We start from the raw sequence: 18,050 nt of genomic DNA, 5'->3' as shown, positions 1-18,050 counted from the left end.
TTGCTGCACTTGAACACCCTCCCTGCCCTCCATCCCGTGCTGATGACAGATATTTCCAGGAGTTTGGCAAGGAGTCTGTGCTTCCTGATGGAATCAGCAGCCCAGAGGCTGCAGCCCTCGCCTCCTGCAGCTGCTGCCCGGCTGTGTCTGCTCTCCCAGCGATGGAGCAGCCGGGCAGAGCTGGGTAGAGCTGGCAGAGCTGGCAGAGCTGGCAGAGCCACGGCCAGAGCACCCTGACGGACAAGCAGGAAAGTGCTGACGGTGATGGCAGCTGGGAATGTGATTTCCTGGTCCCCTCAGTGTCTCACTGAAGAGCTCCTGTCAAAGGCAATAACGTTGTGCCGGCCTGATCCAGATGATCCTCATTATTCTGCTCACACAGGCAAAATTAAAAGTTTTGCTTGTTTATTGCCACACTTTTACGAAACACTCATTGGTTTATCCAGCCTTTTCCCTGTGAAGTTGTTACATTACGATGTTAAAAAAAATTTTTAAGACATTTCAACTTCCGGTGTTGAAACTTCTGGATTGATAAACCACTGTATTGACAAATTTGCAGGAAATAGGAGGAGTTTCAATAGAAAGCACTTCTATTGAAGAGGCAACCAAGCCAGGAAAAGAAAACAGTGTGGGGAATCACACCAAATGACTGGCTCTGTGCTTTTGCTGTGGGCATTAACACCGGCCATATTTAATGCTTAAATCTGAAGTGAGGTGGCTCTGCCCCAAAGCCCATTGCCTACGGACACACTCTCACACAATTAGTTATTTTTCAAGCATGAAATCACCTTGTAATGACGTGCAGGAAAACCAACACCAGGATGAATTTCAGTAAGCTGAGAAGCCACAGAGCTGGCCTGGACATCACCAGGCACCATCAGCCACACGCAACAAGACCCCCCAGTTCCCACATCCCCATCACATCTCCAGGAGCCACAGAACAAGAAGTATAAACTAAATTAACTCAAGTATTGAATTGCTGAGCATCACCTGGAGAAGGTAACAGCATTTGAAACTGTCTGGGTAGCAGGAAAAGGGAAAGCAGGAAGCAGGACTTCAGTCCTTAAAGGAATCCAGAGGAAATCCAGAGCAGGCTGAGCTCTGTGCTGGGCACTTGGTCGGAATAACAATAAACAAACAGAACAATGAACAAACACCTCAGGGAAGAGCCCATTCAGCAACTTTAATGAGGAGTCAGACTTTTTAAATCAAACTCTTATCTTGTAGAGTTTTTTTAAGAAATCAAAGAGTCTGGAGATGAGAGGAAGTATCTTTTTTATATAAACCCATTTGGATTCCCAGAGGATATTTAGCAAGATCTCAACACAAGACTGGGAGGAAAAGTCCATATATAAAGACTTGCTTATGAAACAGGCAGGTGGGGGGAGAATCCTTAATTTTGTCCACAGAGAGAAGTCGCTGGGAAGTTCCAAGAGGATCAGTTTTGTAGCCTGACTCATCAACACTACTAAACAACACTATGGGAAGGGGCAGCAGGAATATGACTGCCTGGTGGTGGCAGAGGGTGGTCCCAGACCCCTGCAGGCAGACCCTGCCACGGGGACAGGCCCAGCAGTGGTTTGGAAGAGGATTTTCACTACCATTGTTTTATACCCACGAATTCCTTTTCCATTGACTCCATCCTCCCGGTGCTCTGTCTCCCTGCACGATGCCAGGCTGGCCTGCTGCCAGGCCTGCTGCCAGGCCTTCTGAGGGGGAAGCTCTTCTAGTGAAAAACTACAAACTTCACTCATAAACAAAAATACTTTGTTCTTTGGTTCACTCAGAACGGTGATTAATATCTCAGGCCTGCGATTCACCGTGATTTAATTTTAATACTGACTAAACCACAGCTTTTTTCTTGCATCAAAGGAAGATTTAGGATCCTCCTGCATTTGCACTGGCTTTGGAGACACATCAAAGAACAGATGAATTCAGAGCTGTACACGAACACTTATCTTTGCACAACTGCACAATAAACGAACAATCACAGACAAGAACTCTTTCAGGAGCAGCAGAATCAAGCCAAATTTTCTGCTCATTTTGGGGTTTTCTATCACCTTGCAGCCTCCTCCTGAAGATTTGGCTGTTTTCACTGAATATTTAGGATGAATTTAAATTCCGAATTCTCAACCCTTTTACAAATGGCCCGTCCCAGGTTGCTGGGATGAGCTGGGGGTGCACGATGCAGTCCCACAGCACATGGTTTAACAGCCTGGCTTCCTCAGGAAACCAGTCAAAAACACACTCAGTCTTTGGAATTCATGTAGGAACATGTTCTGCTCTATCCCAGTACAAGCCTTGGTTTAAAATAACCCTTAACTGTATCCCAGAGACACAAACAGCAGCAGGAGCCTGTTGTGTGGTAACTTCAGATAACTCAGCACTGTAAGAAGTGACTGTAATTTATCCCTACTTTCCATCAGTCATAAACCCAATTGCCTTAAGCCCAAGCTGATATGGCCACAATAACTCTTGGGTTAGACACATCATGCAAATGCAAATTATTCTGGACCACAGCCATAGACTCCAGGCTTTTTAATTTTATTTAAAAAAAAAAAAAACAAACACCTTTCAGGTGTTTTAATTTTGGTTGTGGGCACATGAAATTACCCTGATGTAAATTCATGAGGATTAGTCCAAGATAATAAAACCTGCATATTTAAGTACAAGGGAGTGTGCTGGAAATCCCAAATTGACGTTATAAGTTGCAGCTTAACCTGGTTAACACGGGACATGAGAAAACATTGCTGATAAAATTATTAGTCACTGCTGACTTGAAAAGTACTAATTACAGTGAAGACACACTATAACTTAGAGCTGCTGAAGTTTAAATGCTGAACCAAGCCAAAGGAAGACTCTGGCCAGTCTCAGGCCAGTCCTCTGAGGTCTTTGGCTGCATCTCAAGCCCATCCCCGTCTCTCGGTGCTGATTCCCTGCGGAGCAGCCCGAGGCTCCCCCGGGGGAATGTGCTGATGCCCAGGATGGGATGCACTGCTGGAGCTGAGCTCTGAGTGTGCCACATTTCCTCTCCTGCCTGGAGTCAGCACTGTGGTGACTTTACCTTCCCTCTGCAGAGTCTCTGACCTTGCTTTTAAGTCCAATGTGAAATGAATTCTGAAGTACCTAATCCTCATTGTACAGACTCGGGATTCAGTAATACTTCCAAAAAAAACACCTTGGAGCAGTTTGTTCATGAGAACTGATGTTGACAGGGAAGACAAAAATCAGGACTACTAACCTTGAGTGTCTGCTCTAACACATCCAGGAGACAGGTGTGTGTCTCAGCAGTTACAAGCTGCTTCACACTGCAGCTCTGTGCCAAGATTTACAGAAATTCCGCCCACCAGCCTGACCTGCTTGGTACAAATCCCTCCCTCTCTGCTCAAATAAACATTCTGAGAGGGCTGTGTAAATAACAGTTCATTTTTAAACAAAGGGAATTGTAAAAGAACTCAAGTCTGCTTCTCATCCACCAGATCTGCATCCTCAGCCCGCAGACAGCTCGATGGGTCACATCACAAAATGCCCTAACAGGATTTCAAGTACACCCCAGGACACATCCTTAAAACCTGCTTAGTCAAACAACCGAACTCCCGAGTATCAGTGTCATTTTAGTCCCATTCCTTCTCTAGAACCTCGGTTTTAAGACCTCTACAGTTTTAGGCTCCACATCTTGTTTCTAAAATACAAACTTAAAAGCTACTGGGACCCCAGTTTAGGCTGCAGGACCACAAACTGGTGCATCCTCAAACTGGCTGTTTATATTCTGGCCCAAGTGCATCCTGCTCGCAGGAAGCAGCTGCAAGGTTGGACTCATGCAGGGCAAGAAGTTCATCTTCTCAACACTAAATAATTATTCAGTAATTTCAAGTTTTCCTCTGATTGCAAAGTAATTGTTTAATAAAGCAATATTCTGATTAAAAACAACTTAATGAGTCAGCAGAAGGAAAACCAATTGTTCTGAGGTTTATGCTTTGCTAAGCTCTACAGGAAAGGGGTTAAACCCAAAGCATTTCACACTTTTCTCATTCTGCCTTAGAGATGAGCAGGAATACAAATAAAAATGTCAATAGTTTTCTCTGTTAATGCTCTGAGTTTTGCACAAAACGGGTGTCTGTCAGAAAGAAGCTCCAGCTGTGTAATACAGCAACCTTTGCATGTCCAAGTCTGCAAGCACTGAATCCCTTGGCCAGGGTGGCATTTACAGATAAAGAGCACCAAGGATGCTGCCAGGGGATGTGCAGGAGGCTCCTCCCTGTCTCCCACTGCCAGGGACTCACCACTCCCCACAGAACACAAAGACAAGGTGTTTCTAAATAGGTCACCCAGAGATGGGTGGTAATTACAGAAACACATTAATCAGCTTTGCGAGGCAGAGCTGCTTTTCTCTTCAAGAAGCCTTTTAACATCAGCTCTGTCTTCCCATCTCAGGACAAACTGACATCAATGGTCAGAGCAAAACACCCTCAAACACACAAATCTTGCTCGTCTGCCAATTCTGGCCCCGTTTGGATGACAAAGCACAAACCAAAACCAGGTGAAGTATAAAATATGTGAATGGATGTTACTGTCAGGAGAGTGTGGAAAGCAAGGCAAGAGTAAGCACGGTCACTAAAGGGCTGCCTTCAACACAGGACCTCAGAATAACAGGAATTCAGATGCTGGGTGATAAATCAAAGGAAAAGCAGCTCAGAGGCAGCCTCAGGAAGCTCCACCTTGGCCAAGGGGACCTTTTGCTTCTGCAAAAGCCCAGGTGTGTAAGGGAGGAGGAGGCAGCAGGTAACAGAACCTGGTTCCTGGCAGCCTTGAGCCCTGGCAGCTCCTGACCCCCCAGCCAGGGGCAGCTCAGTGGCACTGATGCCTGGCACTGCTCAGAGCTGCCCCACAGTCCCACTGCTGTGTCACTTTGCTCATGAAATGGGAAGAAATCATCTTTTCTTACAAGTGAAATGTCCTTTTCACTGTGATTCAAATGTACTTTTCTGGACTTCAGCTCCTGCCTCCCCTTTCCCCATCTCCTCCCTTCCAGGGCATCCCACCCACAGTGTTCCAGGCTTGCAGCAGGATGCCAAGACCCACGGGATTTCCCCATAAAGTTATTTTGCAAGTTTGTTGACTTAGTCCCAGAATGCCAGGCCCTGCTATCTGCAATGCATGAACAGTTCAGTTCACAGAACAGCTTAGTGCCACTTCCTTGTCTTTATAGCTTCTGAACACCCTTCCACACAGCAGTTCATGTCTGCAACCATTTTTTTGCTTTTTGTGACTCATTTTTCCAGGAGAATCTCAGAGAAATCAGTATTAAATACATTACTGCTGCAATTTCACAGTTTCCACTTTCAGTGGTGTGTTAAAGATTTATCAGATTTCTTTTTCTCACTGTCAAAAGCATTAAAACATGAGTTCTACCCAGACTGAGCCCTGGGATTGCAGTAGGGAGCTTCCCCCTTGTACAGCTGATTCCCACATCCTCCAGTTCCCACTGCTGTAGGAGCTTTTCCATACACAGTTGCTCCCAGGTGAGGACAGTGCCTCCAGGACAACTGCAGGAGTCCCTGCCATGGTTTAGGATGATGCCATGACTGGCTCCTGGAGTCAGGGCCTGGAAGCAGGAGGAGGAAATAGGTGGCCCAGATCAGATGTGTCAGCACACAAAGAGCAGCTTCAGTGCAAGGTGTCTTTGGGGATGGTTTGAAGCCAGACCCTGGTCTCGTGCTCTCTCCAGCCAGGCCAGGCTGGATGAGGGAGGGTTGGGATGCAGCTCACTCAGAGACCACCAGAAGGAAATCTGCAACTACTGCTTCATTTGTCCTCATTTTCTCCGTATTCACAAGACAAAAAAATCCAGGTTTAATCCTTTCCCATACTTAAAATCTGTGCATTTCTGGCCAAATGGCCAGTGCTTCCAGAGGGGTATTTTGTGAAACAGCCCCTGGCTGACAGTGACACTCTGAACAGCACCATGACAGGTTTGCAGACAGAAGGAGAATGGGAATAACTGGGCTTGGCAATTAGACTTGTTGACTCCTCTCCTACGAGAGACTTTTTTTTTGTTCTGAAAAAATAAAAGTGCTGGTTTATGCTGAAGACAGTTGATCTTTAACAAGACAGCAAAGGATTGATACAGCAGAATTTTGCAGAGCCTGAAATAGCTGCCAAATTCAAGAGGCTGTTGGGAAATAAAAACCAACAAACATAGTCCTCTAAGGAAAACCTGGTTTTGTTAAACAAGGTCACACTGTCTTTTTCTGGTTTCTTTCCTTCTTATTCTTTTTTCCTTACATGTTCCTACATCTGCAGAGTAGGGAGACCAAGTACCAGTTTTCCCATGTTCCCCTTTGGAATTCTACAGCATTTCTTCTGCAGGAGCAATTAGTATTTGCTGTTGTTTTAAAAGAAAAACCCTACAGAAATAAAGGAAAAGTATGACTCACTGAGAGACCAATAATTAGGTCATGTGTTCAATTAGTTTTCATGCTTAAGTAGTTACTCTTCAGGAAATGCTCCCCCTTTGATGTGCAGCAGCAACTTCCCAATTAATTAGGCAGAAAGAAGCAATGAAGGAATGAAACCTCAGAAACCTTATCAAAGCCCAGAGATCTCTAATGAGGGGAACAACAGCATCAACAACAGACAACTGGCACTAAAAGGTAGAGGCTTTCAATGATCCATTTCAAGTATCTTGGCTGTACTTCCTTTGAAATTAAGAGAAAACTGTTGGGAAGCAGACTAGAAGAGAGGGAGACGCAGCCTGTTTGATCAGAAAATCACTGTTTCCTTGAAGGCTTGTCACAAAAGAGATAATCTACCCATACTGGAGGAGGTGTGTCCTCAGAGAGCATCACTCACTGGTGGAGGCAAGAGGCATCACACAACGGGTGAGATGGGATCAGAGAAACACAGGAAAGCCCTTCATTTAAAATCTGCATTAAAAACCTGTGTACAGTTAAAAAGCCTGTGTACAAGGGGACAGTGCTGGGAGTCCCAGCCTGGCACCAAGCACTTGGGGAAAGGATCATATACAGCCATAGCTCAACTAACTAACTAACTAACTAGTTAACTAACTAACTAACCAACATTCTGCCCGTGCCCACAGAGGAGCAGCAGCCAAGCCTGGTTGGGATCAGGACCCAGTTTCTCAGTTCCCTCAGGCCCTGCTGCAGTCCTGCTCCTGGATGATGGCACCTCTCTGAACCAAGGGGAAAATGGGCACAACCACATCCACTAAAAGGCTGGAAAGACCCCAAACGTGCCCAGATCTGCCAGATCAATGAGTGCAGACATGTTATTGCCTGTCTCTTAACAACTGCCGTGGATGTGAGGAATGCAGCACCACAAAGAGAACTGCACAGGACCAGAAGCCAGATTGCTGTGGGAGTGTCCCCCCACCCTCAGTGAGCAGGGATGCTCCAGGAGCAGGCATTCCCAAACACCAGTACTTGCTTTCAATCCACCCCTCCCAAAGGCTTTCTAAAAGTTTATTTAATCTTGTCTTCTAGATTTCCCCAGTCCTTCCCCCATGCAGGATTTTCATCCCCCTTCACAGCTCACAGTTCTTCACCCCAGGGATCCCCCTCAGGTGGAGCTATAATGAAATCAGCTAATTCCATTAGAGAAGTAAAACACTCAAAACTACTCTCTTAGTGCAAAAGGAGGAAACTGAGAGAAGGGAAAGGGAGACAACAATGTAGCACCTGAATTAAAAGATCAATACTGTAACTGACTTTGTTTTATTTAGGCAAGAGGGTGTAAGGGGAGGAAATTCTTTGGGCTGTGGTGTTTTGAGCTCTTTGGCCTTGCTGGTTGTTGCACAGGGTGTGCAGGAGCCCTGGAGCTCCCGACCCGGAGGGGCAGGAAGGGAGTGGTGATGCCAAATTACAGACTTGCTCTGGGAAATCTTACAGAGGCACAAACCTCTCACACCCCATTAAGCTACTTATCAGAGGATGTAAAAAGTCCCAAGTTCCACAGAAGAACTGACCTTCAACTTGAAATAAAGGTCTCTATACAGCTGCAAGATCCCACTACAGCAGTTCTGTAGGATCTCAGAACAGCTTGGAGCACTGGAGGAGTGTGTCTGACATCCTCCTTACCTCACCTCTGCCCAGGAAGGGTTTTGAACTGCACATTTTGGCCTTCCTGGCAGGGCTGGGAAAGTTCACCAGAGAATAAGGAACAGGGCTGCAAAAAGCACCTGGTGCAGGAGCGACACGGGGATTCATGGGGACCAGTAAAATCACACCAGAGGTGTCCAAATGATTGAGCAAAAGGAAGAAAAAGTCCTGTGAATGTTCTGGTCAGTTTAGAGTTAAAGAGAGAAACTGGTCAAAAGCCACTGCCAACAAAGAGAAAGCAAATCTATAATTTCATGCAAATTTAATAAGCATATGCTCCAGACTACTTCATACCAGGTCCTTTATTATGTAAACTTGCATCATCCAACCCACAGCTCTGCCTTCAGCTGCACAGCCCCTTCTCAGGGCTCAGACACAGGGAGGGAAACTCAGGGAACTTCACTGTCTGGGCAAGGCTGGGAGCCAAGGAAGGAGACAGAGGGGGAACAAAGCCTGGCACCCTTCTAAGAAGCCAGCCCATCCCACAGGTTCTGTGCAAGCATCAGTGCTCACAGGGTAGCTGATGCTTTGATACAAAGTGCTGGGGTTCAGCTCTGACAATTCCAGCCAGGAGGATGCAGAAAACACACTCTCTCCATCCAGTCCCCGAGCACAGGAGCAGCAGAGCACTGCAGAACACCTTCAGCCTTCCCACCAGCCCCTCTGCTCAGCTCTGCAGTGCCACAGCACAGAGCCAGGTCCCAGGTTCTACTGATAAATGGAGGTAAACTGGGACTTACAGAGCAGTAACTCCTGCTCATAAAAATCCCCACGAGCTCCTGCATCTCCATAAACCATCTCTCTGCAGCAGCACTTGGAGTTCACAGTCCATTAGTCCTATTTTCAAAGTCTGTTGACTCTTAAACTAAGGCAAGTTCCTGCCTTTGGCATGGCACAACATGCAGTGAAGCCAAGAAAACTGAATTCACACCTCAACGACAGGGAAATTATTTGCCACTCACTGCCAGCCCAAGCCAAGCCGTGCTCTGGCTGGGCACTTACTCCAGGGTTGCACCTAATGCAGGCAGGTTCTGCAGGGGGTAATAAATGAAGGTCAGAAGCAGAGAAATTCCATTTCAATATGATCAATTCCTTATCTAAATATTTTAAATGCAGAGCATGTGAGGAACCTCCAAAAGAAATTCCAAGTATTTTATTCTGGGCAGTTAAAGTGGTACAAAGTGCTGCCTCAGCCAAAGGCTCCCCTTTCCCACGTGTTCTCTGGATGCTCCCTGCCAACCCTCTGCTCCAGGCCCTGCCACCACTGAGCCCCAGTTCCACTGGGCTCCTCCAGCCATTCCCCAGCCCACCAGGCTGCAAATTCCCAAACCAGGGGAGCAGTCCCAGCAAAGGTCCCTTCAGTCAGGCACTACAGTGCCTTTCACTCCCTTTTCTCCTTTCATTCTCAGCTGCTTCAGCAGCCCCCTTGATCCCTGTAATTGAACCTCCTTCTAGATTACCCTCAGGTTTAACCCCTTCCCTGCCCAGTGACACTCAAACCCCATGACCCAAGGGAGGGTTAGGGAAGAGCTGTCTTGGTTTCTTTTCACTTTTTCACCAGCACCTCAATTGTCACTGCACTGAGCTGCAAGAACTCTGACTTGTTCAGAGGATTCTTTATCAAGACAGATCGAGCCCCAGCTCTGTCATCTCCTGCTCCCTCCCCAGCACAATCTTTATTTGAGAATTGCATGATATGTCTGAATATTGCTTAACTGCGGGATTTTGCAGATGAAACAACAGCTGAAGTGGTTTCTACTCCCACAGCACACAAATTTATTTAGCTACACAACAATAAAGCAAAGTCTTACATTTAATCAGAACAAATACTTCAAGCAACAGCAAGCTGATAAATTATTTAGAAAGGGGCTCAATAAGACCTGGAAGGAAATATCCATCAGCTGTGCAGCCTGGGAGCTTCCAGAAACAAGGAATTTTCATGCTTTACCCATTTTACAGATTTTTTCAGCTAAGCTGTTTGTATTGAACACAAAGGGGGATGTTTGAACAACATCCTGCAAACAGAAGCAGCCAAGGACTGGCAGTGATGGCACAGGACTGACCAGGAATCAGCACCATTTGTACATTCCCAACAAGGTATTCCTGACAGGCAGCTCGTGCTGGAAGGACCTGACAGCCTGGGAATATTGGCTATTTCAGAAGATTTTAATCATTTGGTCTTTTTTTCAGGCTGTCCCGTTTTCCCCAAACTGTCTTCCTTCCCTCCATTCCAAACCACTCCAAACCACTGAGAATCAGACCAAACTAGATGCATTAGTATTTATATGAAAGCTCTAGTAAATTCAATAATGTTCCTATTGTTTTATTGCACATGGCACATCAACTTCTCTTTATTACTGCAGAAAACTCAAGAGCCCTGTGGAGTGCAATAAACCAGGACGTGTTTGGCTTTGCAATGTTTCAGGGGCTGTGATTTCCTGCAGGAACCAGGAATTCACCAGGAATTCACCTCCAAGCTCTGGGATTGCCTCCACCAGGCCCATGCAGGGCCTGTCCCTCACCCCTCAGTACCAGGGACTCCACTATAGAGCACAGAAAAGGGACTTTTTTCACCTTTGCATCAAGATGTTTTACTCTCCTTTTTGATTTCAGGCACTATTTGAATTTTCTGCCAAATTCTTATTGTCAGTGTACCACGAGGAAAATCACCAAAGTAAATTCTCTTGTCTTAAATACAATATCTACCATAAATGCTTCAAGACAAGCCCTTCTGATAGAAACACACTTGAAAACACTTCAGAAAAAGGCATTCAACAGACCATGACGCACAGACTCAGCCATTTAAGGTTTCACCAGGAAAAGAGCCCAGGAACACTCACCCTTGGCTGCCAGTTCTCGTACTGCTTCTGCAGGTTGGCCCCGATGGTTTCCAGAGCCTTCTGAGGCCCCATGGACAGAGGATCTGGGAACAGAACACACAGGAGCATTTCTGACCCAGCTGAACCCCTCAGATCATTGATAGTTTCACACAGGTTCCTTTCATGACCGATTTCAAACTCACACACTCGTCACTCCTCATGGAATGTACTTGGGGCAACACCCGACTTCAGCAGGAATGCAGTTCATTACAGACTGTCAGAGCTGGAGGATTTCTCTCACTAAGCTACTAAACACAGTTTTGTTTCGAAGGACAGGAGAGGCATTACATCTGTTTCCTTCAATAGTAAAAAAGGTTTCTATTGTAAACAGTGACAAAAAATTCAAACTGATTAAATATTTGATGATAAACATTTTCTCTTGATGGATGAAAGTCCTGCTTCATTTACTTCCTTTGCTTCTTGTTTCTCACATAATGTGCCATTTGTAATATTTAAGAAGTTAATTTTATCACTAGATAATTACAACCATCCATACATAGCAATACAATTCCAGTCTATGTGCTTTATTCAAACACCATGAACATATAATTACACTATTAACAAGCTTAAAAAAAACCCCTACAAACTAATATTTCACTATTTAATATAAATTATTTTAAAAGCATTTAACCAAATCAATGAAGGGGTTTTTTTTATTTTTTACAAATATTCTACTTTTGTTGGAAAGAAAATACAATAAAGTAGGATGAAAGCAGGATTGTATGAGTTATTTTTCTTTCATGAATAAAAGCTGGGATCTTATTTAAATTATAGCAGTTAACTGCAATTGGAGCAAAAGGAGTTCCACACTCCCTGCACATCTGCAAAGACATTCTCACACACCCCACTTGCTTCTCCTGAGACTGGGGTAAGGAAAACATCCCATATTTCTGCAATTACCTTTCTCAGAAGTTTCAAGTCGGCTGGAAATGGAAGGAGCACTTGTGTACATACACACACTGAAAATTTAATTACAAAACTGCATTCAAAATTCTCTTTGCTAATGATAGGCACTAATGACTTTATTCAAATGACTCTGCAATGCTCCTCATTCCCTTTGCTGGTGTATCAGTGGGACATCAGAGCTGTTCCCTCCCCTGCACTGATGGATCTGTTCCTGCCTGCTCAGGGCTTTTCAGCTGCTTCAAAGTCATCAGCATTTTTAGGTTAAAAACCTGAGATGCTGTGATTCATGAAAGCAGGTAAAGCAAGGTTAGAAACAAGATCTTCTGAAAGTTTTTTCTTTAAAATTCCGTTTGTGCAGTGATTAATTTGCTCCTGAGGCCTGTCTAAGCCCCAGAGTTGAGGATTACAGTGGTATGTGCTGGAGGCTGAATGTTCCCAATTCCTAGATAAAAAACAAATCTCTCTGAGAAAGCTTTTGTACACAACATATTTCCTTCTAATATTACTTCAGATTTGCCTCATCCTGATAATCAGACTTTTTTTTCCAAAAACCAAGGGAACTTTTCATTGCTTCACAAAAAGACTAGGAATTTAATCCAACAGTGCATCAAACTAGCAAGACCAGGTGTTGGAACTGCTGGCAAGACATCCTTGGGAATAATTCCAGGTTTTCTGAATTCATGTTTCCAATTAAAACAGCCCTGGAGCAGCCACCTCAACACACAGCAAAGTCCTTGCATTTTACAAACCTCCCTGCTCTGCTGTGTGAGGCAGCAAAGGGGGATTCAAAGCTTTGCAGACCCCAGCACTCTGAGGATGGAACTGCTCACAGATTTCCTCAGATATTTATAAACCTACCACAATTAAAAGGAAGCAAAGCAGCTCATTAACAGCTGGTTTGCTCCATGGTATCTCATTTCAGAACAAAGCAGGACATGACCTAAGGCAGCAGTTGGGGCTGGACTCTTGAGTGACCCACAGAGAGAGAGAAATCACATCCCAGATTTCCTTTTGTTCACCCCAGTTTTAAGTTCAGGAAATTCACAACTTTCAGAAGCCCTTCTCTGCTGTGGCTCAGTATTTGCAGGACTCAGGGTCAGCTGGAGCCTGGAAGCCCTGGGGACTCACCGATCCAGCATTCCAGGCGGGCACAGGGAGTTGTTTTCACCACATCAGGAGGGTCCACGCCGACATTTAGGCACAAAACTAAGGCAACACTTACAGTCTTCATCTGCAAAGACAGGCAATAACACACCTACTTAGTTTTTTACCACTCTGAGAAGGGTTTCAACCAACCTCTCTTCCCTGCTCTTTCACATGGACTATTTTGAGCAAGGCCTGACTGATTACATTTTTCATATTTTTTATTAGAACAGTACTTAGACCCTATGTTACTATTTTTATTATTATTTCCAGAGCCCATTCTTCTCTTTCTGAGCATGGAAATAGATATCAGTGAACTTCTGCTACTCATCTTAAATTAGCCATTGTCCAGCTGAAACATATTATTAAAACATGAGGAAATGCTATTCACGGTCCCTGATCAATATTATAATGCAGTGCATGATCTCTAATATTAAAACTAAGCATATTACAATGGAAAAACCCCCAAGTGACAAACTAAACCTTAAAATCCTCAAACAAACAAACACACATCAAAACAAACACATTAAGTCCATTTTTTCTGTTTTCTGCACACCTTAGTTATCCTGGAGAGCTTTCTTAGGAGAAATCCTGTCTTGGTTCCCTCCCTGGGCCTGTTCCAGCTGCTCCAGCATCACCCTGGCACTGCCCAGGCAGCACATGGGGTTGTGCCACGTGGGCACCACGAATGTACCAAACCCAAGCCCACCAAACCTCACCTGGGACTGAAAACCTGCATTAAACCAACGGCTGAGCACCACAGCCAGATAAAAACACTGTTGAAAACTATTACTGCACGTCTTCATGGTCTCTTCCACACTCCCTCGTCCCAACCCCTAAACCAGAGAAGCAAAACAGTAATTCCATCAGGCACTCAGTGCTTGTCTGCGCACCCACACCCCCACTGCAATTCATAACAGGAGGGGAAAAAAATCCAAAATTTCACACTTAAGAGAAATCCTAGAGCCACACAGATGGATAATTTATAAGGAAACTGGAGCAGCCAGACACTGTTCATGCCATGGAAGGGGGACAGGCTCAACACCAGGACAGAAAGCTGGTGGCTTTTCCTCACTCCTATGGCCATGAGAGGGAACACAGAGTAAGGATCTAGCAAGAAATGTGGTTAATGGCTTCATCCCAAAGGGTGTTCTCGCTAACAAACCCTGCAATCACACAGGAGTTCCTGGTGCCCAGGAGGTACCGAGGAGGAAGCAGCACTTTGCAGCACAGAGATGAAAACAAGAGTCTGAACAGGGATCCCCATACCAGGATGTCACGAGGCTTCCCAAGGAGCCACACATGGATGGGGTGGCTCATATGGGATGGAGTTCAGCACTAAGGACAGGTGCACCCAGGGTACTTCCTCAGAATTCCGAAGAACCCACAGTCCAAGCAGAGGTACCTGCAACACGAGGCTCAGCAGCAGATGCAGCTCAGTCCTGCAGACCCTTCAGTGCTGCAGAGTGTTATGGACCACCCAAAAGCACCACCCAGACTGCTCCCTCCCAAAAATATCTGACCATTACACAACTCCTGGCACTGCCCTGTCCACAGGGACACCTTTCCAGCACACTCCCTCATCTGCCAGCCCACAGGGCCTCAGAAAACCCACAGTGCTGCAGGGTGTGGAGGGGCACAAACATCGCCAGGAGTCACCACGTGCTGGCAAACACACTGAAAACCCTGAAGGAAACACAGGAAACTACAGACAAAATAACTTAGGAGGCATGAAAACATATAAATCATTCCTCCAAGAGAAAGTATCCTGCCAACCAATCTTCTCCATCTCCCGTATTTATTGTTTCCCATTTGCAGTCTAATACTGACTTATTTTTCAATATTTTGCTAGTAATGTCTGATCGGTGACTTATGCTGAACAGGCTGATATTTATCTTCTGTTCCCAAGTTCAGGGTTTTAAATAAGCACCTCTCCAGGAAAACTGACAGCAAACCCCTAATGAAAGGAACAGGAACTGATCCCAGAGACAAATGGGGTGATTTCCCCTCTGCCACCTCTCCCAAAGGACACAAAGTCTCACATTCCACTACGACTCATTCTGCAAACAACAAGCACACCCTCGAGAGAATTACAGCTCACTCCTCTCCCCTGACCTGCTCCTCCTCATCCACCCCTGAGGGTGAATCACAGAATGGCCTGGGATGGAAGGGATCTTAAATCCCATCCAGTGCCACCCCTGCCATGGGCAGGGACACCTTCCCCTGGCCCAGGTTGCTCCAACCTGGCCTTGGACACTTCCAGGGATGGGGCAGCCACAGCTTCTCTGGGCAACCTGTGCCAGGGCCCCACCATCCTCCCAGCCAAGAATTCCTTCCCCATATCCCATCTAACCCTGCCCTCTGGCAGGCTGAAGCCATGCCCCCTTGTCCTGCCATTCCGGGCCCTTGGAAATAGTCTCTCCATCTTTCCTGTAGTCTCCCTTCAGGTCCTGCAAGGCCACAATCAGGTCACCCCAAAGCTTCCCTTCTCCAGGCTGCACGATCCCAGCTCTCCCAGCCTTTCCTCCCAGCAGAGCTGCTCCATCCCTCTGAGCATCCTGGTGCCTCCTCTGGACTGGCTCCAGCAGCTCCCTGTCCCTCCTGTGCTGTTCCCAGGGCTGGAGCAGCTCTGCAGGGGGGTCTCACCTGAGGGGCAGAACTGCCCCTGCCCTGCTGCCCACGCTGGGGGATCAGCCCAGGGCACGGGGGTGCCAGCACACACAGCAGACAAAAAAAACCCAAGCCCAAAAAACCCAGTAACCCTTTTGACATTTCTAAGCTCTTGGAACACGCCAGAAACTTCACTGCATATTTAAATCTTTTTAATACAAGAAGTATGAGGACCTTCTCATCTGTCATTAAGACAGTGGAAATTTTCTTTTTCCCATTTCAAGAGTATATCTCCCAGAATACATTTCAATGGATTTTTGTTAGAATTAAAAAATGAAGCAGAAGAATGTTTGGCAAGCTGGTAAGAAACCCGATATCCAAAATGCTTTCTCAGCAGAGGCTCAAGATCAGACCACAGCAGCTCTTACTGTGGGCTTTGTGCTGGGGAGTGTTGTTTGCATGTTAAAAAAAAAGGTATACAATTCCCAAGCTTGTATTGCATCCAATTTAAAATGGGTTAATAACTCTGGGTCAGAACCTGCAATAGCTAAATTGCAAAATCCACTCAGTCAAAATGCTCTTGCTGAGAAGCAATGGTATTGAATTCCTCCCCAAACCCATCGGAAATGGGAGTCAGGGAGCAGAGGGAGTTCTGCATCTGCTCAGAAAAGAAGATGCTTTTTAAAGCATCTGACATTAAAATTTACATCTTACACTCAAGATCGGAGAACTTGTAAAATATTTCTAATTCATCTCTTATTTCATTCAGAGATCTGCAGGTGAGTACAGAGCACTTTTTGCAGCTATTTTCAGCCAGAAAAAAACATTGCATTATCTCCCTAAGAATGAGTTTGACTGAAAATGTGAACTTTTATCATCACAGGGAGCCCACCTGATCCTATTGGAGCATCCCTGAAAGTGATTCCAGTCCAGGCTGAAACCAAAACAGCCAATTTCAGCAGTGCTGGATTTGTTACAGCCTGAGTAAGAACAGGTTAGTAACTTCTAGTTCAAGTAATACCAAGAACAAGCCAATGCATTTATGAGAAATTCTGCATTTTGTGGTACATTTCAGACTGGACATTTTAAGACCCATAAATATTTGATTTCTTCACTGCAATTTGCAAGCTGAAAACTTTCTCTTAAACATTACCCAGAAGAACACTCAAGTGCTAGAAACCTGCCTGGGTTTATGCCAGTCAGTTCAAATTGCTTCTGTGAGTTAATATAAACACAAGATTAAGTCAGCATTAAACAAGAAATATACACTGTTACGTTATTTTACAGAGTTGAGGGTGAAGTTATCAACATTAAACACAAACACTGGGACAGATTTCCAGATTCCAAATCTTCCTCTCGGTCTCATTTGGAAACCCTCACTGGCCAGGAGGCTCAATTCCCTGCTTGTGCAGGAAATTCATTCTCTTCCTAAAGACTTTTTTTGGACATTTTTACACAGATTTAATACAAGCCCCTCAACCAACAGGCAAACCCAGCGAGGTGTTCCACAGGTAACTCCAGGATGTTGGCTCCTTTGGAGATGTGCCATTAGACTCCCAACAAGGAAGTCTCCAACACTCAACACCAGCAGCAGCATTTAACAACACAAAACACTGTTCTCCCTCTGGAGTTCCAGTTCACTCTGCAGCACCAGAAAATCGTGTTTTCCCCAATCCTTCCCATTTTGGGCTCCCAGCCCAGAGGTGACAAGTGAGGACAATCTGCCCAGGCATCATTCCCAGGGCTCTGGCACCACGCTCCGCTGAGGAATGCAGGTCTGCAAATCAGCCAGGGAAAAGGCTGAAAGTGTTGAAGAGGCACACAAACCCCTGACCTTCCTGGTCCACTCCATCACAGAACTGCACACAAACCCAGTGAAAGGGTGCTGAAGTAACTCAGAACATATTCCACATGGACACAACTTATCCCAGTCCAGGAACACAGACCCCTGCTGCCTCTGCAGCTCACCTGTACCATTTGCAAGGTAAAAACATTTAAAAAAGGAAGAGCTTTCAGCTTCAAGGAAATTTTTTTAACGCAAAGTTTAAGATAAATAAATTGTTAGGGGAAAAAAAAAAATCTCTGTGTGCTTTTCCACAGTGATAAAAATAGTAAAATGCAAAGAAATCCTTCGAGATAACATTAATAATTCAACAGCTCTGCAGGTTGTCTTCAGCCATCTGCAGCCCAAACGGTGGGTTCCTGGTGTGCCAGCCTGCTCTAGATTCCTAGATCAACTCTTCCCCAGGGTTTGTTTTCCTTCTCTAACCTCTGTGTTCAGCACTAACACTCTGAGTTTTCTTCAGAGGTTTATGATGTCCAACACGTTCCTTTGCCCAGCCAAGGCAGCTCCTGCCCACGGTTCACACGCCAGCAGTGACACAGCTCCTCACAA

General features: G+C 45.4%; 1 protein-coding gene across 4 annotated transcripts in view; it reads right to left on the bottom strand.

The window, feature by feature from the left end:
• The window catches only part of RPTOR (regulatory associated protein of MTOR complex 1), a 105,246-nt gene that overhangs the window by 79,520 nt on the left and 7,676 nt on the right, over positions 1-18,050 (bottom strand). For all 4 annotated transcript variants that reach the window (XM_027725348.2, XM_027725347.2, XM_027725350.2 and 1 more), the window contains exons 2-3: positions 13,031-13,133; positions 10,958-11,040 (exon numbers count right to left, since the gene is read on the bottom strand). In XM_027725348.2, the coding sequence (XP_027581149.1) occupies positions 10,958-11,040; positions 13,031-13,133 (186 nt within the window). The remainder of the gene's footprint in view (positions 1-10,957; positions 11,041-13,030; positions 13,134-18,050) is intronic.

This window comes from Pipra filicauda, unplaced genomic scaffold (genome assembly GCF_003945595.2).
Source record: "Pipra filicauda isolate LSUMZ 115617 unplaced genomic scaffold, ASM394559v2 scaffold80_size11013439_pilon, whole genome shotgun sequence".
NCBI lineage: Eukaryota > Metazoa > Chordata > Aves > Passeriformes > Pipridae > Pipra > Pipra filicauda.
Note: the sequence above shows the minus strand (reverse complement) of the source record. Positions and strands in the feature narration are given on the sequence as shown.